Here is a 26,608-nt window from a genome sequence, read left to right on the forward strand (position 1 = left end):
TTCAGTGTCCCTTTAATTTGGACTTTACTGTCCCTTTAATTCATGATTCAGACAGACTATACAATTAATTTATTTTTTTTATTGTACTTCTTTGATCAAATTTGCTTTATTCTCGTATCCCTTGTTGAAAAGCATACCTAGGTAGGCTCAGAAGTAGTAATGCACTACTGTGAGCTAGCTGGTGATAAATGTCTCGGCTAACTCCCAGTAGTGTATTGCTGCTCCTTCAATAAAGCATACCAAAGAGAATAAAGCCAGTTAGATAATAGATGTACATTTGAAAGACGTTTAAAATGAAATGCTCTATTTGAATCATTTGTTTCATGTCCCTATAAGGATTTCAATTTTGGCAGCTTGCTAATTTTTAGTGTTTACATTTACATTCCTTCACAATGACAAAACAAATACCAGAAACATTTAAGAAAAAAAATTAAAAATGAAAATTACAATTTAAAGGGACAATAAAAAAATTTTTTTATACAAAATGTTAAAAATATTTCTGGCAAGGGTAGCTCTGAAAGTCTTTAACAATGCGCAAAAGTTTACTTTAAAGGGACAAGAAACCCATATTTTTTATTTTATTATTCAGGAGCACACAATTTTAAACAACTTTCCAATAATCAGCAAGCGCTACCCAGGTGCAGAACAAAAAAACGGACCGGCTCCTAAGCTTTACATTCCTGCTTTTTTTTTAAATAAAGATACCAAGAGAACGAAGAAAAATTGATAATAGGAAAACAAATTGGGTTTCATAACCCTTTAAAAGTACCGCTGGTCGATAACAGAAACCACCACTGATCCAATCAGCAGTGTTAGTCTCGCAGCTGGGATCCAACCAGCAGTGCTCTGAGTTTTGACCAGTACTTTACGTATGTGTTTAACCACTTAGATTTGCAGTGTCACTAGTGATAAAATTACCTGCTCTAACAAATTTCAGGCATGTAGCACAGTAGACAGTCATCGTTTCTGTCTACCTATTTTATTTCTTCTTTCTTGGTCTGAGAAAATACCGTATAGGTCATTTGCATATCTACCCCACCCATGTGTAAGAAATATTGATCTTCTAGAATTTTTGCTGATGTATGTTGAGTGGCTTAAAGGGACATTAGACAAGCTGATTTTTACTGGTTTCCTTTTCTTCCAGTACAAAATGACCCTTGCTAACCCATCTCAACCCTGTACATGGTGTATGAATGTGCATTGTTTTTCCCACATGCAGAAGAAGAAAGGGGTAAACTCTACCATTTTCCCTTCATTAAGGTGATTAAGCACTGAATATTTTAAGTTATTTAATTATAATTTCTTAAAGTTTTTGTTTGATCAAACAGACCAAAATTCATTTGGATTATTCACTCTATAAATACATATTAATTTATATTTATCAGGGCTTGACTAATCTGGGCGCCACTGGCACCTTAAATTCACCCGTTTTGGATTCCCCAAGTGCCCCCAACATGCCTCCACTGGTCACCGCTTGCTGTTACAGGCCGCACATAAAATTTAGCCCCATGCGGTTGATTACTTTCCAGGCCATGCACCTGGAAAGGACCCAGCCACACCTAAAATTTAGCCCAGTGCAACTAGGTCTTTTCCAGGCCACACAGATTTTTGAGCTGGCTCCAAGATTTTAGGCATATTTGGCTAGCACTGATTTATATTGTATACAATGATATCCATACAGAATCATAGTCCAAAGGAGCTAAAAGGCACCTCCCACAGCAATACTGGTGGATGGTGTAACATCCCACAAGGACAAACACAAGTGTGTGTTTTCTCTCTTTCTCTCTCTCTGTAGAGGAACATCCATTTTACAAAACAATATGTAATACAATATAAATCACCATCTTTCAGATGCAACATATATACAAATATATTACTTTAATGATCCTTTAAAGGGACACTCAAGTTAAAATTAAACTTTCATGATTCAGATACAGCATGTAATTTTAAACAACTTTCCATTTAAACTTCCAAAATGTGCACAGTCTTTTTATTTTTACACTTTGAGTCATCAGCTCCTACTGCGCATGCGCAAGAATTCACAGATTAGACGTATATGCATTTGTTATTGGCTGATGGCTGTCACATGGTATGTGTATGCATTTGTAATTGGCTGATGGCTGTCACATGATACAGGGGGAGTGGTAATAGACATAACTTTAAAATTTGTCAGAAAAAAAAAATCTACTACTTAAATTTCATACTAAGCGCTATTGCATTGTCTTGTCATCATGCAAATCTACTGTTTTTACTGGTCCTTTAATCTTCTTTTTAACGGCTCTTTAACACCTTGCATGAAAGGTCGCAACAGGAAAATTTCCAATTAAACCTCATGGAAAATATTAGATATTAGACGATAAATAACAGTAAATTAATTACACTTTAATAAATAAACATGCAAACATCTTAAGCTACAATACAAGTTCTTATCGAACTCTAGTTGACTCTGCAGGCTCTGATCATCAAAAGCTGAAGCAGAATAAATATAGGAGACATGATGAGTCCAAACCAAAGCTCTCTTGTCTGTTCCATGAGTTTCTGGCACAAAAGCATCTCAAAAACAAATTTGAGGCTTAAAATGGTGAGTATCCAGAAAAGGCGTAGTACAGCCTGCCTCTTCTCCCCATCCTGGAATAGTCTCACTGTCACTATGGTGGTAAAGTAAGTGCTCAGTCCATCAGCAGCAAAGAACGGGATGAATACATTCCACCAACTTAGGCTCAATCCTTCAACTTTGAGTGCTAAAAGAATAGAGAAAACTAATAGGGCCGAGACATGAAGAAAAATTTCAAACTGGGCAAATCCGAGCCACTGTACCAGCTCGCGTAAGGAGAACAGCATTGTGATTGGTTAGAAGAGGTCTGCTGCGGGTGGAATATTTTGTAGCAACATGTGAGGATGTTGTGATTGGTGGATGGCAGAGAAGCAATTCTTCTTTCAGAAGTCAGGTTAAAATGGTCCGCCTTCCAAAAGTCAGCCAAATAACTTGCAACTCATGTTCCAGAAGTCAGTTTATCAGAAGACCTGCAACTTGGCTCCCAGAAGTCAATTTAACAAAGGTCCTGAAAAAAAAATAAGAAGAGATTATATTGAGTAAATGGACATTTTTTCAAACTTAAAAGGGATGTGAAGCCACCCGCTTCTTTCATGATTCAAATAGAACATACAATTTTAAACAACTTTCCAATTTACTTATATTATCAAGTTTGCTTAATTCTCTTGGTATCCTTTGTTGAGGGATCAGCAATGCACTACAGGAAGCTAACCTATCACAACAAGTCAGCCAAATATGCAAATCCACCAACCAGCAGCCAGCTCCCAGTAGAACATTGTGGCTCCTAAGCCTACGTAGGAATGCTTTTCAACAAAGGATACATATAAAATTAAGCATATTAGATAACAGAAGTAAATTGGATAGTTGTTTAAAATTCCATAACTCTTTAAACACTTGTGCATACTTGGTCAGAGCAGGGGATACCTTAAGAGAGTAATAAGTGTGTCCATACTTTTCAAAATACAACAACACCGTTTTGATTTGGTCCCTGGTTATTATACACTTGCTACAGCACTTGAGTAATGTTGTTCGGTTATATCATAAGTATTAATACAGATGTCCAGTGCTTACCGTACTGTATACAAGTTTTCTAACCATTGGACATAGATGATGCCAAACACTCATCAGACATCAAATTCAGACTTGCAGGAAGAGGTGCCTTACATGAAAAAGAGTTTTAGGCTTTCAGTTTTCTTGAGAACCAGGTCATATCTACTGGAGTCACGCTAGCAGACAGTTGACAAATTCAGGTCGAGCTATCAGACAGTTATAAAACAGTAGTCAAGCTATCAGACACTTATTTGTTTGCACTTTCTTAAGACTATTAGAGGCTGTACCATACATTTATGCTAATAAGAATTGCTTTAATGAATACAACAAACATTTTTGTTATGTCACTCAAATTTAATAAAAATAGTCATTTTCCAGCACTTTTCTAAGCGTTAAAAACAAAATCTCCCATTGCGCCACTAAATTTTCACCGCAGTTATCTCACACAATGACCCCTCTATGAAATCTCAAAGTACAGGGACTTTTTACTATGAAATTTTAAAAATATTGGGCCTCAAATTGCAAAAATAGGCACTTTCCAGCAATTTCACTTAGGGATAAAAACAAAATCTTGCATTGTGCCACTAAATTTTCCCCACAGCTATCTCACAGAATGAGCCCTCTAAGATATCACAAAGAATGGAGACTTTTTTTACTGTGGAATTTTAAAATATTGGGCCCCAAATATCACACAAATTGCCAAAATAATCACTTTCCATCTATTTTACTTACGGATATTTGGGGACCAATATTTTTAAAATTTCACAGTAAAAAGTCCCCATAATTAGAAGGGTCATTGTGTGAGATAGCTGCTGTGAAAATTTAGTGGCACAATGGGAGATTTTGTTTTTATCCCTAAGTGAAATTGCTGGAAAGTGCCTATTTTAGCAATTTGAGGTACATTTGGGGCCCAATATTTTTAAAATTCCACAGTAAAAAGTCTCAAATCTTTGTGATATCTTAGAGGGGTCATTGTGTGAGATAGCTGACGTGAAAATTTAGTGGCACAATGGGAGATTTTGTTTTTAACGTTTAGACAAGTTCTAGAAAATGATTTTTTTTAAAAAATTTGAGTGACATTTATAATAAAAATGCTTGTATTCATTAAAGCAATTCTTATTAGCATAAATGTATGGTACAGCCTTTAATAGTCTTAAGAAAGTGCAAACAAATAAGTGTCTGATAGCTTGACTCCAGTTATTATCTAAATCTATACATATCTCTTTTCTTTCTCTCTCTCTCTATTTATATTCATATCATCTACATCAGCAATATTTCTAAATTGCAGTATACTTATACCTTATTATGTAGCAGTTTCACAAGTTATTATTTGTAAGCAGTGCACGTTTATTGTTCTACTATTGAGTGTACACAGACTGTATGCAGAGCCAATAGCAAAGGGCATATGATCACCTGCTTTTACATGCAGCCGCTCACATGGAGCGATACCAAAATATCACACGGGCACTATAAGGCCATTCACACCGGGAATAACAGCGTTCACCTACCTACAGCTTCGATCTCCGTTTCTCCGCTCAAGAACACTTCCGCCAGCACTTCTTTAGCAAACTAAGTCAATGCATGCGACACTGGGTGTGACGTCATCATAACGCGACGGACTGTGAGGGTCAATGAAGCCAGAAGAGGAGGTGAGTGAGGGTAGATAAGAAGCTGGACAGAGCGTTGCCTACTGGAGGATTGTTGTTATTAGTGGCACTTAGGGTTAGTGTATGTGTCATGCAATGGTGCTGAGAACTGAGCCATTTATCTTTCATTCCTGGTCATTCTAATGTCCCCCCTGCAATATATGGTAGTGATTCAGCTGTATGCCACCCATGTGACTAAGCTCTTATCTCTAACACATTGTTCATAAAGCTTACTGACTTATCTCTAGCCCACTTAGAGAGACTGCTGCCTGGGCTCTACACCACTGCATACTGACTTAGCTCTATGCTACTTCTCATGGGGAATACTGACTTAGCTCTATGCTACTTCTCATGGGGAATACTGACTTAGCTCTATGCTACTTCTCATGAGAAATACTGACTTAGCTCTATGCTACTTCTCATGGGCATACTGACTTAGCACTACTTCTCATGGGGAATACTGACTTAGCTCTATGCTACTTCTCATGGGCATATTGACATAGCACTACTTCTCATGGGGAATACTGACTTAGCTCTATGCTACTTCTCATGGGCATATTGACTTAGCACTACTTCTCATGGGGAATACTGACTTAGCTCTATGCTACTTCTCATGGGCATATTGACATAGCACTACTTCTCATGGGGAATACTGACTTAGCTCTATGCTACTTCTCATGGGCATATTGACTTAGCACTACTTCTCATGGGGAATACTGACTTAGCTCTATGCTGTTTCTCATGGGGAATACTGACTTAGCTCTATGCTACTTCTCATGGGCATATTGACATAGCCCTACTTCTCATGGGGAATACTGACTTAGCTCTATGCTACTTCTCATGGGCATATTGACTTAGCACTACTTCTCATGGGGAATACTGACTTAGCTCTATGCTGTTTCTCATGGGCATATTGACATAGCCCTACTTCTCATGGGGAATACTGACTTAGCTCTATGCTGTTTCTCATGGGCATATTGACATAGCACTACTTCTCATGGGGAATACTGACTTAGCTCTATGCTACTTCTCATGGGCATATTGACATAGCACTACTTCTCATGGGGAATACTGACTTAGCTCTATGCTACTTCTCATGGGCATATTGACATAGCACTACTTCTCATGGGGAATACTGACTTAGCTCTATGCTACTTCTCATGGGCATACTGACTTAGCACTACTTCTCATGGGGAATACTGACTTAGCTCTATGCTACTTCTCATGGGCATATTGACATAGCACTACTTCTCATGGGGAATACTGACTTAGCTCTATGCTACTTCTCATGGGCATATTGACTTAGCACTACTTCTCATGGGGAATACTGACTTAGCTCTATGCTGTTTCTCATGGGGAATACTGACTTAGCTCTATGCTACTTCTCATGGGCATATTGACTTAGCACTACTTCTCATGGGGAATACTGACTTAGCTCTATGCTACTTCTCATGGGCATATTGACTTAGCACTACTTCTCATGGGGAATACTGACTTAGCTCTATGCTACTTCTCATGGGCATATTGACATAGCACTACTTCTCATGGGGAATACTGACTTAGCTCTATGCTACTTCTCATGGGCATATTGACATAGCACTACTTCTCATGGGGAATACTGACTTAGCTCTCTGCTACTTCTCATGGGCATATTGACATAGCACTACTTCTCATGGGGAATACTGACTTAGCTCTATGCTACTTCTCATGGGCATATTGACATAGCACTACTTCTCATGGGGAATACTGACTTAGCTCTATGCTGTTTCTCATGAGGAATACTGACTTAGCTCTATGCTACTTCTCATGGGCATATTGACATAGCCCTACTTCTCATGGGGAATACTGACTTAGCTCTATGCTGTTTCTCATGGGCATATTGACATAGCACTACTTCTCATGGGGAATACTGACTTAGCTCTATGCTACTTCTCATGGGCATATTGACATAGCACTACTTCTCATGGGGAATACTGACTTAGCTCTATGCTACTTCTCATGGGCATATTGACTTAGCACTACTTCTCATGGGGAATACTGACTTAGCTCTATGCTACTTCTCATGGGCATATTGACATAGCACTACTTCTCATGGGGAATACTGACTTAGCTCTATGCTACTTCTCATGGGCATATTGACATAGCACTACTTCTCATGGGGAATACTGACTTAGCTCTATGCTACTTCTCATGGGCATATTGACATAGCACTACTTCTCATGGGGAATACTGACTTAGCTCTATGCTGTTTCTCATGAGGAATACTGACTTAGCTCTATGCTACTTCTCATGGGCATATTGACATAGCCCTACTTCTCATGGGGAATACTGACTTAGCTCTATGCTGTTTCTCATGGGCATATTGACATAGCACTACTTCTCATGGGGAATACTGACTTAGCTCTATGCTACTTCTCATGGGCATATTGACATAGCACTACTTCTCATGGGGAATACTGACTTAGCTCTATGCTACTTCTCATGGGCATATTGACATAGCACTACTTCTCATGGGGAATACTGACAAAGCTCTATGCTACTTCTCATGGGCATACTGACTTAGCTATATGCTGCTTCTCATGGGCATACTGACTTAGCTCTATGCTGCTTCTCATGGGCATATTGACATAGCACTACTTCTCATGGGGAATACTGACTTAGCTCTATGCTGCTTCTCATGGGCATATTGACTTAGCACTACTTCTCATGGGGAATACTGACTTAGCTCTATGCTACTTCTCATGGGCATATTGACTTAGCACTACTTCTCATGGGGAATACTGACTTAGCTCTATGCTGTTTCTCATGAGGAATACTGACTTAGCTCTATGATGCTTCTCATATGACATATTGACTTAGCACTACTTCTCATGGGGAATACTGACTTAGCTCTATGCTGCTTCTCATGGGCATATTGACTTAATGCTACTTCTCATGGGGAATACTGACTTACCTCTATGCTGCTTCTCATGGGCATATTGACATAGCACTACTTCTCATGAGAAATACTGACTTAGCTCTATGCTGCTTCTCATGGGCATATTGACTTAGCACTACTTCTCATGGGGAATACTGACTTAGCTCTATGATGCTTCTCATGGGCATATTGACTTAGCACTACTTCTCATGGGGAATACTGACTTACCTCTATGCTGCTTCTCATGGGCATATTGACATAGCACTGCTTCTCATGAGAAATACTGACTTAGCTCTATGCTGCTTCTCATGGGCATATTGACATAGCACTGCTTCTCATGAGGAATACTGACTTAGCTCTATGCTGCTTCTCATGGGCATATTGACTTAGCACTACTTCTCATGGGGAATACTGACTTAGCTCTATGATGCTTCTCATGGGCATATTGACATAGCACTACTTCTCATGAGAAATACTGACTTAGCTCTATGCTGCTTCTCATGGGCATATTGACATAGCACTACTTCTCATGAGAAATACTGACTTAGCTCTATGCTGCTTCTCATGGGCATATTGACATAGCACTACTTCTCATGAGAAATACTGACTTAGCTCTATGCTGCTTCTCATGGGCATATTGACTTAGCACTACTTCTCATGGGGAATACTGACTTAGCTCTATGCTGTTTCTCATGGGGAATACTGACTTAGCTCTATGCTACTTCTCATGGGCATATTGACTTAGCACTACTTCTCATGGGGAATACTGACTTAGCTCTATGCTACTTCTCATGGGCATATTGACTTAGCACTACTTCTCATGGGGAATACTGACTTAGCTCTATGCTACTTCTCATGGGCATATTGACATAGCACTACTTCTCATGGGGAATACTGACTTAGCTCTATGCTACTTCTCATGGGCATATTGACATAGCACTACTTCTCATGGGGAATACTGACTTAGCTCTATGCTGCTTCTCATGGGCATATTGACATAGCACTACTTCTCATGGGGAATACTGACTTAGCTCTATGCTACTTCTCATGGGCATATTGACATAGCACTACTTCTCATGGGGAATACTGACTTAGCTCTATGCTGTTTCTCATGAGGAATACTGACTTAGCTCTATGCTACTTCTCATGGGCATATTGACATAGCCCTACTTCTCATGGGGAATACTGACTTAGCTCTATGCTGTTTCTCATGGGCATATTGACATAGCACTACTACTCATGGGGAATACTGACTTAGCTCTATGCTACTTCTCATGGGCATATTGACATAGCACTACTTCTCATGGGGAATACTGACTTAGCTCTATGCTACTTCTCATGGGCATATTGACATAGCACTACTTCTCATGGGGAATACTGACTTAGCTCTATGCTACTTCTCATGGGCATATTGACATAGCACTACTTCTCATGGGGAATACTGACTTAGCTCTATGCTACTTCTCATGGGCATATTGACTTAGCACTACTTCTCATGGGGAATACTGACTTAGCTCTATGCTACTTCTCATGGGCATATTGACATAGCACTACTTCTCATGGGGAATACTGACTTAGCTCTATGCTGTTTCTCATGAGGAATACTGACTTAGCTCTATGCTACTTCTCATGGGCATATTGACATAGCCCTACTTCTCATGGGGAATACTGACTTAGCTCTATGCTGTTTCTCATGGGCATATTGACATAGCACTACTTCTCATGGGGAATACTGACTTAGCTCTATGCTACTTCTCATGGGCATATTGACATAGCACTACTTCTCATGGGGAATACTGACTTAGCTCTATGCTACTTCTCATGGGCATATTGACATAGCACTACTTCTCATGGGGAATACTGACAAAGCTCTATGCTACTTCTCATGGGCATACTGACTTAGCTATATGCTGCTTCTCATGGGCATACTGACTTAGCTCTATGCTGCTTCTCATGGGCATATTGACATAGCCCTACTTCTCATGGGGAATACTGACTTAGCTCTATGCTGCTTCTCATGGGCATATTGACTTAGCACTACTTCTCATGGGGAATACTGACTTAGCTCTATGCTACTTCTCATGGGCATATTGACTTAGCACTACTTCTCATGGGGAATACTGACTTAGCTCTATGCTGTTTCTCATGAGGAATACTGACTTAGCTCTATGATGCTTCTCATATGACATATTGACTTAGCACTACTTCTCATGGGGAATACTGACTTAGCTCTATGCTGCTTCTCATGGGCATATTGACTTAATGCTACTTCTCATGGGGAATACTGACTTACCTCTATGCTGCTTCTCATGGGCATATTGACATAGCACTACTTCTCATGAGAAATACTGACTTAGCTCTATGCTGCTTCTCATGGGCATATTGACTTAGCACTACTTCTCATGGGGAATACTGACTTAGCTCTATGATGCTTCTCATGGGCATATTGACTTAGCACTACTTCTCATGGGGAATACTGACTTACCTCTATGCTGCTTCTCATGGGCATATTGACATAGCACTGCTTCTCATGAGAAATACTGACTTAGCTCTATGCTGCTTCTCATGGGCATATTGACATAGCACTGCTTCTCATGAGGAATACTGACTTAGCTCTATGCTACTTCTCATGGGCATATTGACATAGCACTGCTTCTCATGAGAAATACTGACTTAGCTCTATGCTACTTCTCATGGGCATATTGACATAGCACTGCTTCTCATGAGGAATACTGACTTAGCTCTATGCTGCTTCTCATGGGCATATTGACTTAGCACTACTTCTCATGGGGAATACTGACTTAGCTCTATGATGCTTCTCATGGGCATATTGACATAGCACTACTTCTCATGAGAAATACTGACTTAGCTCTATGCTGCTTCTCATGGGCATATTGACATAGCACTACTTCTCATGAGAAATACTGACTTAGCTCTATGCTGCTTCTCATGGGCATATTGACATAGCACTACTTCTCATGAGAAATACTGACTTAGCTCTATGCTGCTTCTCATGGGCATATTGACTTAGCACTACTTCTCATGGGGAATACTGACTTAGCTCTATGCTGCTTCTCATGGGCATATTGACTTAGCACTACTTCTCATGAGAAATACTGACTTAGCTCTATGCTGCTTCTCATGGGCATATTGACAGCACTACTTCTCATGGGGAATACTGACTTAGCTCTATGATGCTTCTCATGTGGTGTATTGACTTAGCACTAGTTTTTATGGGGTATACTGAGTTAGTTCTATGCTGCTTCTCATGGGGCTTATTGACTTAGCTGTATTTTTCATGAGGAATACTGACTTAATTCTATGCTGCTTCTCATGAGACGTATTGACTTAGCACTACTTCTTATGGGTATTCTGGCTTAACTCTGTTGCTTCTTGGGGGGCATATTGACTTAGCGCTATTTTTCATGAGGAATACTGACCTAGCTTTATGATGCTTCTTATATGACGTATTGACTTAGTTCTACTTCTCAAGGGGAATACTGACTTAGCTCAATGCTGCTTCTCTTGGGGCGTATTGACGTAGCACTACTTCTCAAGGGGAATACTAACTTGGCTCTATGCTGCTTCTCATTGGGCGTATTGACTTAGCACTACTCATGGGGAATGTATTGACTTAGCGCTACTTCACATGGGGAATATAGACTTAGCTCTATGCTGTTTCTCATTGTACATGTTGAATTAGCATTACCTCTCTTGGGGAATACTGACTTAGCTCTTTGCTACTTCTCATGGGACCTATTGACTTAGTGCTACTTCTCATGAGGAATACTGACGTAGCACTACTTCTGTCAATACGTCATATGAGAAGCAGCATAGAGCTAAGACAGTATTCCTCATGAGAAGTAGTGCTAAGTCAATATGCCCATGAGAAGCAGCATAGAGCTAAGTCAGTATTCCCCATGAGTAGTGCTACTTCAATACGCCCCATGAGAAGCAGCATAGAGCTAAGTAAGTATTCCCCTTAAGAAGTAGCACTAAGTCAATACGCCATATGAGAAGCAGCATAGAGCTAAGACAGTATTCCCCTTGAGACATAGCGCTAAGTCAATACGTCCCATGAGAATCAGCATAGAGCTAAGTCAGTATTCCCCTTAATAAGAAGCACTAAGTCAATAAGCCCCATGAGAAGTAGCATAGAGCTAAGTCAGTATTCCCCTTAATAAGTAGCACTAAGTCAATAAGCCCCATGAGAAGTAGCATAGAGCTAAGTCAGTATTCCCCTTAATAAGTAGCACTAAGTCAATAAGCCCCATGAGAAGTAGCATAGAGCTAAGTCAGTATTCCTCATGTGAAGTAGCACTAAGTCAATACGTCCCATGAGAAGCAGCATAGAGCTAAGTCAGTATTCCCCATGAAAAGTAGCGCTAAGTCAATACGTCCCATGGGAAGCAGCATAGAACTAAGTCAGTATTCCCTATGAGAAGTAGTGCTACTTAAATACGCCCCATGAGAAGCAGCATAGAGCTAAGTCAGTATTCCCCTTGAGAAGTAGCACTAAGTCAATACGTCCCATGAGAAGCAGCATAGAGCTAAGTCAGTATTCCCCTTGAGAAGTAGCACTAAGTCAATACGTCCCATGAGAAGCAGCATAGAGCTAAGTCAGTATTCCCCATGAAAAGTAGCGCTAAGTCAATACGTCCCATGGGAAGCAGCATAGAGCTAAGTCAGTATTCCCTATGAGAAGTAGTGCTACTTAAATACGCCCCATGAGAAGCAGCATAGAGCTAAGTCAGTATTCCCCTTGAGAAATAGCACTAAGTCAATGCGTCCCATGAGAAGCAGCATAGAGCTAAGTCAGTATTCCCCATGAGTAGTGCTACTTCAATACGCCCCATGAGAAGCAGCATAGAGCTAAGTCAGTATTCCCAATGAGAAGTAGCGCTAATTCAATAGGTACAATGAGAAACAGCATAGAGCTAAGTCCGCATTACCCATGAGAAGTAGAATTAAGTCAATACACCCCATGAGAAGCAGCATAGAGCTAAGACAGTATTCCCCTTGAGACGTAGTGCTAAGTCAATACGTCACATGAGAATCAGCATAGAGCTAAGTCAGTATTCCCCTTAATAAGTAGCACTAAGTCAATAAGCCCCATGAGAAGTAGCATAGAGCTAAGTCAGTATTCCCCATGAGAAGTAGTGCTAAGTCAATATGCCCATGAGAAGCAGCATAGAGCTAAGTCAGTATTCCCCATGAGAAGTAGTGCTATGTCAATATGCCCATGAGAAGTAGCATAGAGCTAAGTCAGTATTCCCCATGAGAAGTAGTGCTAAGTCAATATGCCCAATGAGAAGCAGCATAGAGCTAAGTCAGTATTCCCCATGAGAAGTAGTGCTATGTCAATATGCCCATGAGAAGTAGCATAGAGCTAAGTCAGTATTCCCCATGAGAAGTAGTGCTAAGTCAATATGCCCAATGAGAAGCAGCATAGAGCTAAGTCAGTATTCCCCATGAGAAACAGCATAGAGCTAAGTCAGTATTTCTCATGAGAAGTAGTGCTAAGTCAATATGCCCATGAGAAGCAGCATAGAGCTAAGTCAGTATTCCCCATGAGAAGTAGTGCTATGTCAATATGCCCATGAGAAGTAGCATAGAGCTAAGTCAGTATTCCCCATGAGAAACAGCATAGAGCTAATTCAGTATTCCTCATGAGAAGTAGCACTAAGTCAATACTCCCCATGAGAAGTAGCAAAGAGCTAAGTCAGTATTCCCCATGAGAAGTAGCACTAAGTCAATACTCCCCATGAGAAGTAGCATAGAGCTAAGTCGGTATTCCTCATGAGAAGTAGCACTAAGTCAATACTCCCCATGAGAAGTAGCATAGAGCTAAGTCAATATTCCTCATGAGAAGTAGCATAGAGCTAAGTCGGTATTCCTCATGAGAAGTAGCACTAAGTCAATACTCCCCATGAGAAGTAGCATAGAGCTAAGTCAATATTCCTCATGAGAAGTAGCATAGAGCTAAGTCAGTATTCCTCATGAGAAGTAGCACTAAGTCAATACTCCCCATGAGAAGTAGCATAGAGCTAAGTCAGTATTCCTCATGAGAAGTAGCACTAAGTCAATATTCCTCATGAGAAGTAGCATAGAGCTAAGTCAGTATTCCTCATGTGAAGTAGCACTAAGTCAATATGTCCCATGAGAAGCAGGACAGGCAAGCCTTCCATACAGTTCTTCTGACCGTGCCACCAATTCCATCAATCACACCCTTTCCATCAACCACACAGCCAGTAATAATCAACTTCCTCATCAGGAAAGCAACCAATGAAAAAAATAATGAAACATTGAAAGTGGGAACGGAACAGAATGTTGTGATTCTGTTACCAGCATCTGATGATTCCGTTACCACAAATTATGAGGTGGAAAAATATCTTGAAAACATCTCCTTTTGGTATTGAGCTTGTATAGAGGAACCTTACTACAAACATGAATTTTATGGTACATAAGTCAAATTTTGAAGGAGTAATAAATCTTTTTTTGGTAATGGGATAACCTTAATTATTGTATGTTTTTATTTAGCTACAATCACCAAAGGAAATTACTTATGTGTGAAATTTCACCTTATCATTATGCTAACCCTTATTTTGAAGTATCAATTTTGTCAAAGATTCATATTTTCATTGCATTATATTCAAGTAAGTAAAAGCCTACTCATTTATCTTTTTTTTATCTGAGCGAAACCTAATAGTTTTAAGTCCCATGATGTTATGAATTTTGCAGAAATCATAATTATTTTGCAATATTAAAAAAAATATAGCACCTCAACTGACAAACAAAGCCAAAATCTGGCCTTTGTATCCATTTTTAAATTTTAGGCCCCATGCCCATGATTTAATAGAAATATACCAAGTTATTGGCTATGTTGTAAATTCATCTGTGGATACAATGTGGATGCAAATCTATGCCAGGAGCTGTTATGTAAACTTCAGGGTAATGTCTTACTTTTTTGGACTCTTAGTTGTATTTTTTTTTCTTTCTCAATTTTACAGATGGCTGACCGAAAACTCCTGATACTGTTTGGGAGTCAGACAGGAACAGCTGAAGATACGGCTGAGAGGATTGGCAGAGAAGCCAAACGCCGGCATTTTTCCTGCAAAGTGGAAGCTCTTGACAGCTACAATGTGGTGAGTAACCTTTCATTTGTATCTGAAGGCTATCTTCAACTTTATATCAGTCACCAATCTCTTCTCTCTCCCTCCTTCTCTCTCCCTCCTTCTCTCTCCCTCCTTCTCTCTCCCTTCTTCTCTCTCCCTTCTTCTCTCTCCCTTCTTCTCTCTCCCTTCTTCTCTCTCCCTTCTTCTCTCTCCTTCCTTCTCTCTCCCTTCTCTCTCCCTTCTTTCCTCTCCCTTTGTCTCTCTCCCTTCTTCTCTCTCCCTTCTTCTCTCTCCCTTCTTCTCTCTCCCTTCTTCTCTCTCCCTTCTTCTCTCTCTCCCTCCTTCTCTCTCCCTCCTTCTCTCTCCCTTTGTCTCTCTCCCTTTGTCTCTCTCCCTTTGTCTCTCTCCCTCCTTCTCTCTCCCTTCTTCCCTCTCCCTCCTTCTCTCTCCCTTTGTCTCTCTCCCTTTGTCTCTCTCCCTCCTTCTCTCTCCCTTTGTCTCTCTCCCTTTGTCTCTCTCCCTCCTTCTCTCTCCCTTTGTCTCTCTCCCTTTGTCTCTCTCCCTTTGTCTCTCTCCCTTTGTCTCTCTCCCTCCTTCTCTCTCCCTTTGTCTCTCTCCCTTTGTCTCTCTCCCTCCTTCTCTCTCCCTTCTTCTCTCTCCCTTCTTCTCTCTCCCTACTTCTCTCTCCCTACTTGTCTCTCCCCTCTTCTCTCTCCCCTCTTCTCTCTCCCCTCTTCTCTCTCCCCTCTTCTCTCTCCCCTCTTCTCTCTCTCTCTCTCTCTCCTCTTCTCTCTCCTCTCTCCTCTCTCCTCTTCTATCTCTCCTCTCTCTCTCTCTCTCTCTCTCTCCTCTTCTATCTCTCCTCTCTCTCTCTCTCTCTCCTCTCTCTTCTTCTATCTCTCCTCTCTCTCCTCTCTCCTCTTCTATCTCTCCTCTCTCTCTCTCTCTCTCTCTCTCTCTCTCTCTCTCTCTCTCCTCTCTCCTCTTCTATCTCTCCTCTCTCTCTCCCCTCTTTCTTTTTTATCTTTTTTATTTCTCTCACCCCCCCACTCTGCCTCATAAAGTTTTAACAGTTATATTAAAGTACCTTTAATATGTATTATGATATGTAAATATTTTGTAAATGACATAATATATTGTTATTTACTATTGCCCATCCCCTCTCCAAGCTGAACATTTTTACAGATGCTGGGTTCAGTATCCGTTTAAGTAAACTGAAACCGCTATAGCTTTTTCTAGAAGCTTTTTTGATGAAATACATACTTGTGCATTACAATTTTGGCAGGGATGTCCCTTTGGGGGCCACAAGCATTGCAGCTCCCGGAAACCACTGGCGATTGGCAGCTAGGTGTGACTGCTTCTCCCGATTCGCTGCCCGGCCTTGTCAGGCAGTTTGTAGTGTATTACAGCGACATTAGCTTACAGAATTTGAGCTCCAGCCTATCTTAGGAGTTTAGTCAAAGCACCATTTTCAGACTTATTTTATAGTAAAACCAAACAAAATAAATAAATACACATTGATTATTTTCTTAATTATGTTATTATGGTGCATAGTATACTATACAAATGTTAAAAATAATTATTTTTCCAGCCCCTCCCCCAATTCAAGACTGTATCAATATAATGGTCATGTTGTATATGCAAATATCTACATTGTACTCCTCCACTCGCCATTTCTCTTGCAGTCTAGCAAACGCTACAACATGCTACAGTGTGATTGTTTTATAACAGGGCTATATCAGTTGGTAAAGTGCTACCAGTAACATCAGCACCTGAAAGAGAAAATAGCCTCAGAGAGCAGCAGAAACTTCCCTGTGTAATCCGCATGTGATAGAGAGCGGCTTTATTATCGTCTGTATTACTACCACCTGATAGATAGAACACTAGAACTGTCATCTTGGTGACAAGTGCGACATCTAGTGGTGAGACACACTGTTTCCTTTATGAGAGACTGATGTTGGTCACACAATGAATATTATTAATAATAATAATTTGCTGCTTGTTCATTGATTTTTCTGTAGACATATAATTATTATTTACTTTTAAAGCTCTGTCAAATTCCTTAGTATGGGGTACATAATCAAGGGTATACAATGACACTTAATAAATAGTAACAATAGCATTTTATATACATAAAACAGACTAAACAAATCAAACTAATACAAAAGGAGGAGGACAAAGACTTACTCTGTATTTCTGTACCAGAAAGCAAAGAAATCAAATTTTGTTACTGATACAGATAATGTTTTTGTTTTTTCCTATGGGCAAAAGGAGATAACAGAGGCATTTAAAATGTGAGTCATTTTGTGCTTGTTGCCTACGTCCAACACAGAGGCGCATGTTGCTGTCCCATCTGTCAGCTTAGACAGCCGGAGCCGCAACCGGGGGGCAGAAGGCATCTGCCTTTATATGGTAAGGGAGCGCACTGATCATGTTCCTTTACCACATGAAGCCAGATAGATGATTGTTACAGTCAGTGATACTGTCTGTAACTATCAGCGGTGCCAAGTGGGAGGGGCAGGGTTCCCTAAAATAAAGAAAAATATTTATGATGGGAGAGTGAGGGATGGGGCCCTACGCTACAGAAAAAAGTAATCGCTTGGAGGGGGAGGGTACTCCTACACTACAGAAACATATAGAAAACAAAATACCTCACAAAACATAGTTTGCTATTTGCAAACTGGTGGCCAGTAATAAATATGGCGAAAAACAGTGAGGGGGTGGTGTAAGGGAGCTGTTGGGAGGGGGGGGGATCAGGTGGGTGGTAGGGTAAGGAGGGTCCCCTACACTACAGAAATAAATATATATATATATATATATATATATATATATATATCTATATATATATATATATATATATATAAACTAAACCACATACTGACAGACTGTCTGCCTGGGCCTAAGATGGTGGTGACCAGTGTGGGGCGGGAGGGAAGAGAGCTGTTTGGAAGGGATCAGGTAGTAATCAGGGTTTGGAAGGGTAATCTCTACACTACAGCAAATATAACGTTACAAGCTAACTGATTAACCCATTCACTGCCAGATATTTTAAAAGTGTGGTGCGCAGCTGCAATTAGCGGCCTTCCAATTGCCAAAAACCAATGGTTAAGCCCTGCATGTCTGCTTTTTCTGAACAAAGGGGATCCCAGAGAAGCTTTTACAACCATTTATCGTATGACTGCAGTAGTTGTGTGTACATAATTTCAGTGAGAAACCCAAAGTTTGCGAAAAAGTTAACAATTTTTTTTATGTGATCGTATTTGGTGGCCAAAGAGTGGCATCAAAAATACCAAAACGGGCTTAGATCAAACCTTGGTTGTCTACATTTAACTTATTTATAGTTCTCATACGTAAATCAAATAAAGAAATGCTCTATTTCTGTTTAAACGGAGAGATAGCAAAAATGCTAAAAATTATCTTGTATTTTGGCCAAGTTTTTCGCTCATGGTAGGGAATAGGATAGAGGCATCTGAACATTTTTTTCCCGCAACTTTGTATTGTTAAGCTTTATTTTTCTTATCTTTTTAACTTGGACTGATTAAGTACAGAAATGTATTAGCTCAGCACATATTAAACTGTGCAGCATGTAGGAGAGCCAGGGTTTTAAATTTTATGGAATAAACACCAGCTAGAACAGTTAAAAAAAAATAGATTCCAATTACAGGAAAAGAAAGCAAAATAAAACTTAAGACTTAAAGGGACAGTAAATACTTTGAGACTGTAATATAAAACAATTATGCATAGTAAAGCAGCTGTGCAATATACTTTATTTATTTTGCCCTCTTTTTCTTGTAACTTTAACTTTGATTTAAGTAAAAAAAAAGTTAAAGGGACAGTCAAAATTAAACTTAAAGGGCCACTAAATACATTAGAACAAATGCACAATTAAAGACAATGCAATAGCACTTAGTCTGAACTTAAAATGAGTAGTAGATGTTTTTCTGACAAATTTCAAAGTTATGTCTATTTCCACTCCCCCTGTACCATGTGACAGCCATCAGCCAATCACAAATGCATATATGTATAGTCTGTGAATTCTTGCACATGCTCAGTAGGAGCTGGTGACTCAAAAAGTGAAAATATAAAGAGACTGTGCACATTTTGGTAATGGAAGTAAATTGGAAAGTTCTATCTGTATCATGAAAGTTTAATTTTGACTTTAGTGTCCCTTTAAATTTATTGGATAGAGCATGACATTTTAACCCCTTAATGACCTGGTCTTTCTATGGGGAGTGCAGCTTTCAATAGCATGGTCTCGCCGCTGGTGGCAAGACCCGCGCTATTATAGCCACATAATCCCTTACCCACCAGCGACGTACAGGGCATGTCGCGGCCATTTAGGGGATTAACAACTTTTAATTTTACTTCTATTATCAATTTTTCTTAGTTCTCTTGGTATCCTTTGTTAAAGAATAATCCTAGGTGAGCTCAGGTGTGTGCACGTCTCTTCAGCACTCTATATCAGTAGTGTTTGTTTATAGCAATGTTATACATAGTTACAGACACTGCTGCCATAGACCACTGTAGACACTCCTTGGATAGTTGTTTAAAACTGCATATTCTATCTGAATCATGAAAGTTTATTTTTGACTTTACTGTCCCTTTTTAAAAAGTTAAAAAATAATAATTAGCGTGTACAATGACTCTTGGCTACTGACACTAGCAATACGTGTCTAAGTACAATAGTTTGTGAGGATGGCAATGGATTGTTAGGATCCTTGTCTGCGCCTTCCATAGCCATGCCCCCTCCTAGTGATGTCATGAGTGATGCATACCCCGATATACGTTTCACCACTCTGCTTGCGGCTCATTCAATGAATAGTATGTTACTGGCGGAAGAGAAACATGGCGGCCCTCACATCTAATGTGTAGCTTTGCATCCATATATAATAACGCTTTGTTCTTTATTTATTATAATGTATTTATTAAATCATGTTTTACAGGCAAATCTGATTAAAGAGCCCTTGGTGATATTTGTCTGTGCAACCACAGGACAAGGCGATCCTCCTGATAATATGAAGGTAAGTGGTATCTGAGCTTTATACACCTGGAACAGGGCTTGACAAATCCTAGAAGCAGAGGCCACAGCTCCTAAAATTTGTGGATGTTCTCCATATATTTATATAGAGATATAATTTGCGGACTCTTAAAGGGACACTAAGGTCAAAATTAAACTTTTATGATTCAGATAGAGCACACAGTTTTAAACAACATTACCATTTACTTCCATTGTCATTTTGTTCTCTTTTTATATGCACACTTACAGAGGCACCAGTTACTGCTGAGCATGTGCAAGAGTTCACTGTGTGCATGCATATGAGTCAGTAATTGGCTGGTGACTGTCACATGATGCAGTGGGCAGGGAAATTAAGCCATCTATTAAATTTTTCAGAAAACAAATCTGCTGGCAATTTGAATTTCAAAGCAAGTATAATTTTATAATTTTATTTTGTATTTTATTGTGTATTATATAGTTCTTCTGTATTTAATGATCCTTTAAACAGCGTACAATTGCCTCCTCACCACTTTTTCTGGTTGCTAAATTTAAAATAAATTTGTCAACCCTTAAGGCTGTGACACACTGAGGGCAGTGCACAGCGTGATGATTCAGCTGTGCGCGCTCAGTGTGTCCTGTCTTTTCATCTCTGTGCGCTCAGCCGCGTTGAAATATTTGAACTTCAGAAGCAATGCGCCGCAAAGCAGCTGTTTCGACTTGCGCCGCATCGTTTGCAGTGTGTCACAGCCTTTAGTCTAATAACCAGCAGACGTGGACATGTAAGATATGTGCGTACGTATATGAGTGTTTACAGGATTACATTGAGAGATCCTTGTTCCATGTTTGGCCAGTGGAGCTAATTAGTTACTACTTTTCCTTGTGTAACTCGATGTACCTGATATTACAGTTACTAAAATAATTGTTAATTACCATTGTAATTTAAAACATGGTTTTCTTATATTATTTAATAGTTATGTATATTATTGTTTTTCATTTTTATTATTATTATTAGGGATGTGCATTCGAATTCTTCATTAGGATCCAAACGCTCGTCCTATTCAGCTCTTTTTAGGGCCGTATTTCTTCTTGTGAAAGGTAAACATTTTAAGATGTGGGCAAATCCACATCTTAGTGTTTTGTACTTTCATAAGAAGAAATACGGCTCTGAAAGGAGCCGAATACCATGAGTGTCCGCCATCTTCCACATTCAGATCCTAATGAAGAATCCAAATGCACATCACTAATTATTATTATTATTATCGGTTATTTGTAGAGTGCCAACAGTATTATTATTATTATTAGTGTTTTTATCTTTCGTATATACACGAGCATATGTCTCAGCAGTATACCAAGGGTACAACAAATATATAAAATACCACACGGCTCTACTGGGTGATACGGAAGATTAAATGTCCCTTTCCTTCTTCATGCCCCATGATCTAAAGCTCTCTTCTCTGGGGAAATTATCTAGGAAGTCTCGTCAGTACTGTGAGGTCCCTCAAATAATTTTGGAAAGGCAAATTTTGTCTTGAGAGCCGTTTATATCACTATGCAGGGTCAGGTGTGTGAAGGAAAAATACGTACATTAAAATATTATGCTAAAAAAAAAAATATTTAGTGGGATTTCTCTCCATGCTGATGACTTTTTGATCATAAAGCCCCTGAGTGTTGATCGGTAAATACAAAAAGAATGAAAGCACTGCATTATGGATGGCAATTGAGTTTCAGAAAGATGTATAAAAATGTGCACGCCTGGAATATAGTTCACACAAAGACACAAGACTTTAGATGGGCTTCTCTGGACTGGACATGGACATGAAATCCAAAAATGTTTTTTTATGATTCAGAAAGAACATGGAAATTTAAACAACTTTCTAACTTCTACTATCAAATTTAAAAGCAGGTAGGTAAGCTCAGGAGCTTGCATGTGTGCATGTATATCTCAGCAGTTGCAAGAATGTTATACATTTACAAGAGCACTAGATGGTAGCACTATTTCCTGCCGTGTAGTACTCCAGACGCCTACCTAGGTATCTCTTCAATAAAGAATATCATGAGAACGAAGCAAATTTGATAGAAGTAAATTGGAATTATTTTTAAAATTGTATGCTCTGTCTGATTCACAAAAGAAGCCTATTGGGTTTCATATCCCTTTAAGGCAGCATATAAAGCTTTACAAATGAAAGGAAAGTCTTGCAGAGTGAGGAGGAGATTCCCATAGCATAGGTGGTGATGGTGAATAGTTGCAAAGCAGAAGGAAGTGGTTGGGTGACAAGATGAACCATATAATGGTGCATGACTAGTGGTGTCTCAGATTTGGAATTCTATCTTTTGGGCAGTTGGAAGTCAGTTATGAAACTGACCATGCTTAGCGGTAGAGGAGTTAGGTCAGAAGCATTTAACAAAGATTAGAGTATAAATGATTTGTAGAGAGCAAGTTGATGTTTTTGGCTTCAGGTTTCATTTATTTGTAACTGGTACAAGATCTAGGGATATTATTTTAGGAGCACAGATTCACAGTTAGCGATAGACTTGGCCATTTTACTGTAGTTACAAGTTCAGACATGAGCCCCCTATCTGACCACTTTCGAGGTGAGCACTGGAGCATCTGCACAAGCAATCACTTGAGCAGCTCCGCCCTCTGCTCTCACACAACCAATTGAGCAAGAGCAGAGCTTGTCAATCATCTTGGTCAAGTAAATCAGATGTTTTAAGCAGATGGTGTAGTGATTAGGAAAGACCACGGCTTATTAACTTCAGGTTTCAGGCTTGCTTGAGAAATCGCTATTGCTCCATTTATCAAACTGCTTATAATGGCTCATTGATTACAGGTCGTTGGTATCTTGGTGTTTGAAAACCTTGACAAAACCTGTTACCCACTATGCTTTGGACCTCAGTAATCCTACAATGGCTATTAAAACCTTGTGCTATACCATTTACCTTCTCATGTCCACTAAGTTAGAAATAGCCAGAGCTTGGAAGAGCAAAACTTCTCCATCCCTTCCTCAAGTCATCTCTACGATAATATAAATTAAAAAAATGTAATCTCACCCTCACTCGGTTATGGACAAAATGGATTTCCACATAGAAACATGGCTACCATGGACAGAGATTTTCCCTGACTGATCCAACTAGATAGGACGCTTACTTACTTATTACACGACTATCTTTGTTGAGTTTACCAGTTGAGCCCCCCTTTTTTTTTCTCTCTCCCCTCCTCTTCTCTTCATAAGATAAAAATAAAAAACTATACCCCCTCCCCCTTTTATTGAAGCTACCATTAGCTCTCCCTAGCCCACCTCTCCCTCCTTACTAACTTCAATGCGCTATACATGGCTACTTTACGAGAATGGTATACTATAAGATATACAATTTGATAAAGAGGACTAATTTCCCAACCTCAAACCTATACATCTATACGACAAATGTGTACCCGCTGCTCTTGGCTGGTTGTATATTGTTTACTGTGTTTATTACAATTTTCCCTGCTTGGATACATTGTGATCTTTTTTCTTTTCATGTTTCTAATTTCCTAAATAAGTTTTATTAAAAAACAAACAAACCTTGTGCTATAATGTAAGGGCGGTACTTTCTTTTCTATTTGTTTATGTCTTTATTTCATTTCAGAATTTTTGGAGGTTCGTTTTTCGAAGGAATCTTCCTCAAAATTCCCTCTGTCAGATGGATTATGCAGTCCTGGGCCTTGGGGATTCGTCATATCCAAAGTAACATCCTTTTTTCTAATTTTCATTTGATTGTGCAGTATTATAGCTGACTCTGAACTAAACAGTAATAAGGAAACAGTTTTTAAAAGGATTTGTAGACGTATTTACTTGATTTAAATCTGTACTAGCGTATGATAGATGCTAGAAAGAAGAAAACTTGTGTATATTAAAAAAGTTTACTTTTGTCGCACACAAAAACATTCTTAAAGGGACAGTAAAACACTTTTAAGATTGTAATGTAAAATGTGTGAATGTACCCAGTCAAACAATTTGGCAATATTTTGCCCCATTTAAAGGGACATGAAACCCAAAATTTTTCTTTCATGATTCAGTTTACTTCTATTAGTTAATTTGCTTCCTTCTCTTGTTATCCTTTGCTGAAAGGTTTATTTAGGCAAGCTCAGGAGCAGCAGAGAACCTAGGTTCTAGCTGCTGATTGGTGGCTGCATATATATACTGATTGTCATTGGCTCAGACATGTGTTCAGATAGAAACAAGTAGTGCATTGCTACTCCTTCAACAAATGATACAAAGAGAATGAAGGAAATTCATCAGTTTTTGACATGTTTAATATTAAAGCTTGTAATGTACCTTTTAAAACAATATGTTCTCACGCCGTAACTCAGCCTTGGTATGAAAAAACATGCGGCTAGATTACGAGTTTTGCGTTATACTAAAAAAACAGCAGCGTTATCAGGTTATAACGCTGCTTTTTCACTACCGCTGGTATTACGAGTCTTGCAGGTTTACGGGCACCGCACACTTTTTTGGCCTTACCGCAAATCAATTTACGCAATTTGCGTATAGTCTTTTTTCAATGGGACTTCCATTGCTCCGGTATTACAAGCTTTTTCTCCAACATAGGTGTGTCCGGTCCACGGCGTCATCCTTACTTGTGGGGATATTCTCTTCCCCAACAGGAAATGGCAAAGAGCCCAGCAAAGCTGGTCACATGATCCCTCCTAGGCTCCGCCTACCCCAGTCATTCTCTTTGCCGTTGTACAGGCAACATCTCCACGGAGATGGCTTAGAGTTTTTTAGTGTTTAACTGTAGTTTTTATTATTCAATCAAGAGTTTGTTATTTTAAAATAGTGCTGGTATGTACTATTTACTCAGAAACAGAAAAGAGATGAAGATTTCTGTTTGTATGAGGAAAATGATTTTAGCAACCGTCACTAAAATCCATGGCTGTTCCACACAGGACTGTTGAGAGCAATTAACTTCAGTTGGGGGAACAGTGTGCAGACTTTTGCTGCTTGAGGTATGACACATTCTAACAAGACGATGTAATGCTGGAAGCTGTCATTTTCCCTATGGGATCCGGTAAGCCATGTTTATTACGATCGTAAATAAGGGCTTCAAAAAGGGCTTATTAAGACTGTGGACTTTTTCTGGGCTAAATCGATTCATTATTAACACATATTTAGCCTTGAGGAATCATTTTATCTGGGTATTTTGATATAATAATATCGGCAGGCACTGTTTTAGACACCTTATTCTTTAGGGGCTTTCCCAAAGCATAGGCAGAGCCTCATTTTCGCGCCGGTGTTGCGCACTTGTTTTTGAGAGGCATGGCATGCAGTCGCATGTGAGAGGAGCTCTGATACTTAGAAAAGACTTTCTGAAGGCGTCATTTGGTATCGTATTCCCCTTGGGGCTTGGTTGGGTCTCAGCAAAGCAGATACCAGGGACTGTAAAGGGGTTAAAGTTCAAAACGGCTCCGGTTCCGTTATTTTAAGGGTTAAAGCTTCCAAATTTGGTGTGCAATACTTTTAAGGCTTTAAGACACTGTTGAACAATTCCTTCATGTTTTTTCGCAATTGCAGTAATAAAGTGTGTTCAGTTTAAAATTTAAAGTGACAGTAACGGTTTTATTTTAAAACGTTTTTTGTACTTTGTTATCAAGTTTATGCCTGTTTAACATGTCTGAACTACCAGATAGACTGTGTTCTGAATGTGGGGAAGCCAGAATTCCTATTCATTTAAATAAATGTGATTTATGTGATAATGACAATGATGCCCAAGATGATTCCTCAAGTGAGGGGAGTAAGCATGGTACTGCATCATTCCCTCCTTCGTCTACACGAGTCTTGCCCACTCAGGAGGCCCCTAGTACATCTAGCGCGCCAATACTCCTTACTATGCAACAATTAACGGCTGTAATGGATAATTCTGTCAAAAACATTTTAGCCAAAATGAACCCTTATCAGCGTAAGCGCGACTGCTCTGTTTTAGATACTGAAGAGCATGACGACGCTGATAACAATATTTCTGAAGGGCCCCCAACCCAGTCTGATGGGGCCAGGGAGGTTTTGTCTGAGGGAGAAATTACTGATTCAGGGAACATTTCTCAACAAGCTGAACCTGATGTGATTGCATTTAAATTTAAGTTGGAACATCTCCGCATTCTGCTTAAGGAGGTATTATCCACTCTGGATGATTGTGACAAGTTGGTCATCCCAGAGAAACTATGTAAAATGGACAAGTTCCTAGAGGTGCCGGGGCTCCCAGAAGCTTTTCCTATACCCAAGCGGGTGGCGGACATTGTTAATAAAGAATGGGAAAGGCCCGGTATTCCTTTCGTCCCTCCCCCCATATTTAAAA

The 26,608-nt window shown here is 39.5% G+C and overlaps 2 protein-coding genes across 3 annotated transcripts in view; one reads left to right on the forward strand and one right to left on the reverse strand.

Moving 5' to 3' along the window:
- Positions 1 to 2,361: 2,361 nt before the first annotated feature.
- On the reverse strand, positions 2,362 to 5,155 carry TMEM203 (transmembrane protein 203). 2 transcript variants are annotated; one of them, XM_053696157.1, is made up of 2 exons: positions 5,113 to 5,155; positions 2,362 to 3,062 (listed from the first exon to the last, which is right to left on the reverse strand). In XM_053696157.1, exon 2 carries the CDS (start codon positions 2,839 to 2,841, stop codon positions 2,437 to 2,439), a length of 405 nt encoding a protein of 134 aa, XP_053552132.1. In that variant the 5' UTR covers positions 2,842 to 3,062; positions 5,113 to 5,155; the 3' UTR covers positions 2,362 to 2,436. The 2 variants fall into 2 exon arrangements, with proteins under 2 accessions (XP_053552132.1, XP_053552133.1); XM_053696158.1 differs by lacking the exon at positions 5,113 to 5,155 and adding an exon at positions 3,626 to 3,695.
- Positions 5,156 to 5,203: 48 nt separating this feature from the next.
- NDOR1 (NADPH dependent diflavin oxidoreductase 1) overlaps positions 5,204 to 26,608 on the forward strand; it is a 127,171-nt gene continuing 105,766 nt past the window's right edge. The window contains exons 1-4 of the mRNA XM_053696225.1: positions 5,204 to 5,253; positions 15,178 to 15,312; positions 20,226 to 20,303; positions 23,906 to 24,003. Of these exons, the coding sequence (XP_053552200.1) occupies positions 5,236 to 5,253; positions 15,178 to 15,312; positions 20,226 to 20,303; positions 23,906 to 24,003 (329 nt within the window). The 5' untranslated portion in view covers positions 5,204 to 5,235. The remainder of the gene's footprint in view (positions 5,254 to 15,177; positions 15,313 to 20,225; positions 20,304 to 23,905; positions 24,004 to 26,608) is intronic.

Source organism: Bombina bombina, chromosome 12, assembly GCF_027579735.1.
Source record: "Bombina bombina isolate aBomBom1 chromosome 12, aBomBom1.pri, whole genome shotgun sequence".
Taxonomy (NCBI): domain Eukaryota; kingdom Metazoa; phylum Chordata; class Amphibia; order Anura; family Bombinatoridae; genus Bombina; species Bombina bombina.

Coding starts and splice junctions, on each gene's coding strand:
- TMEM203 (XM_053696157.1), bottom strand. CDS start 2,841: ATGCTGTTCTCCTTACGCGAGCTGGTACAGTGGCTCGGATTTGCCCAG.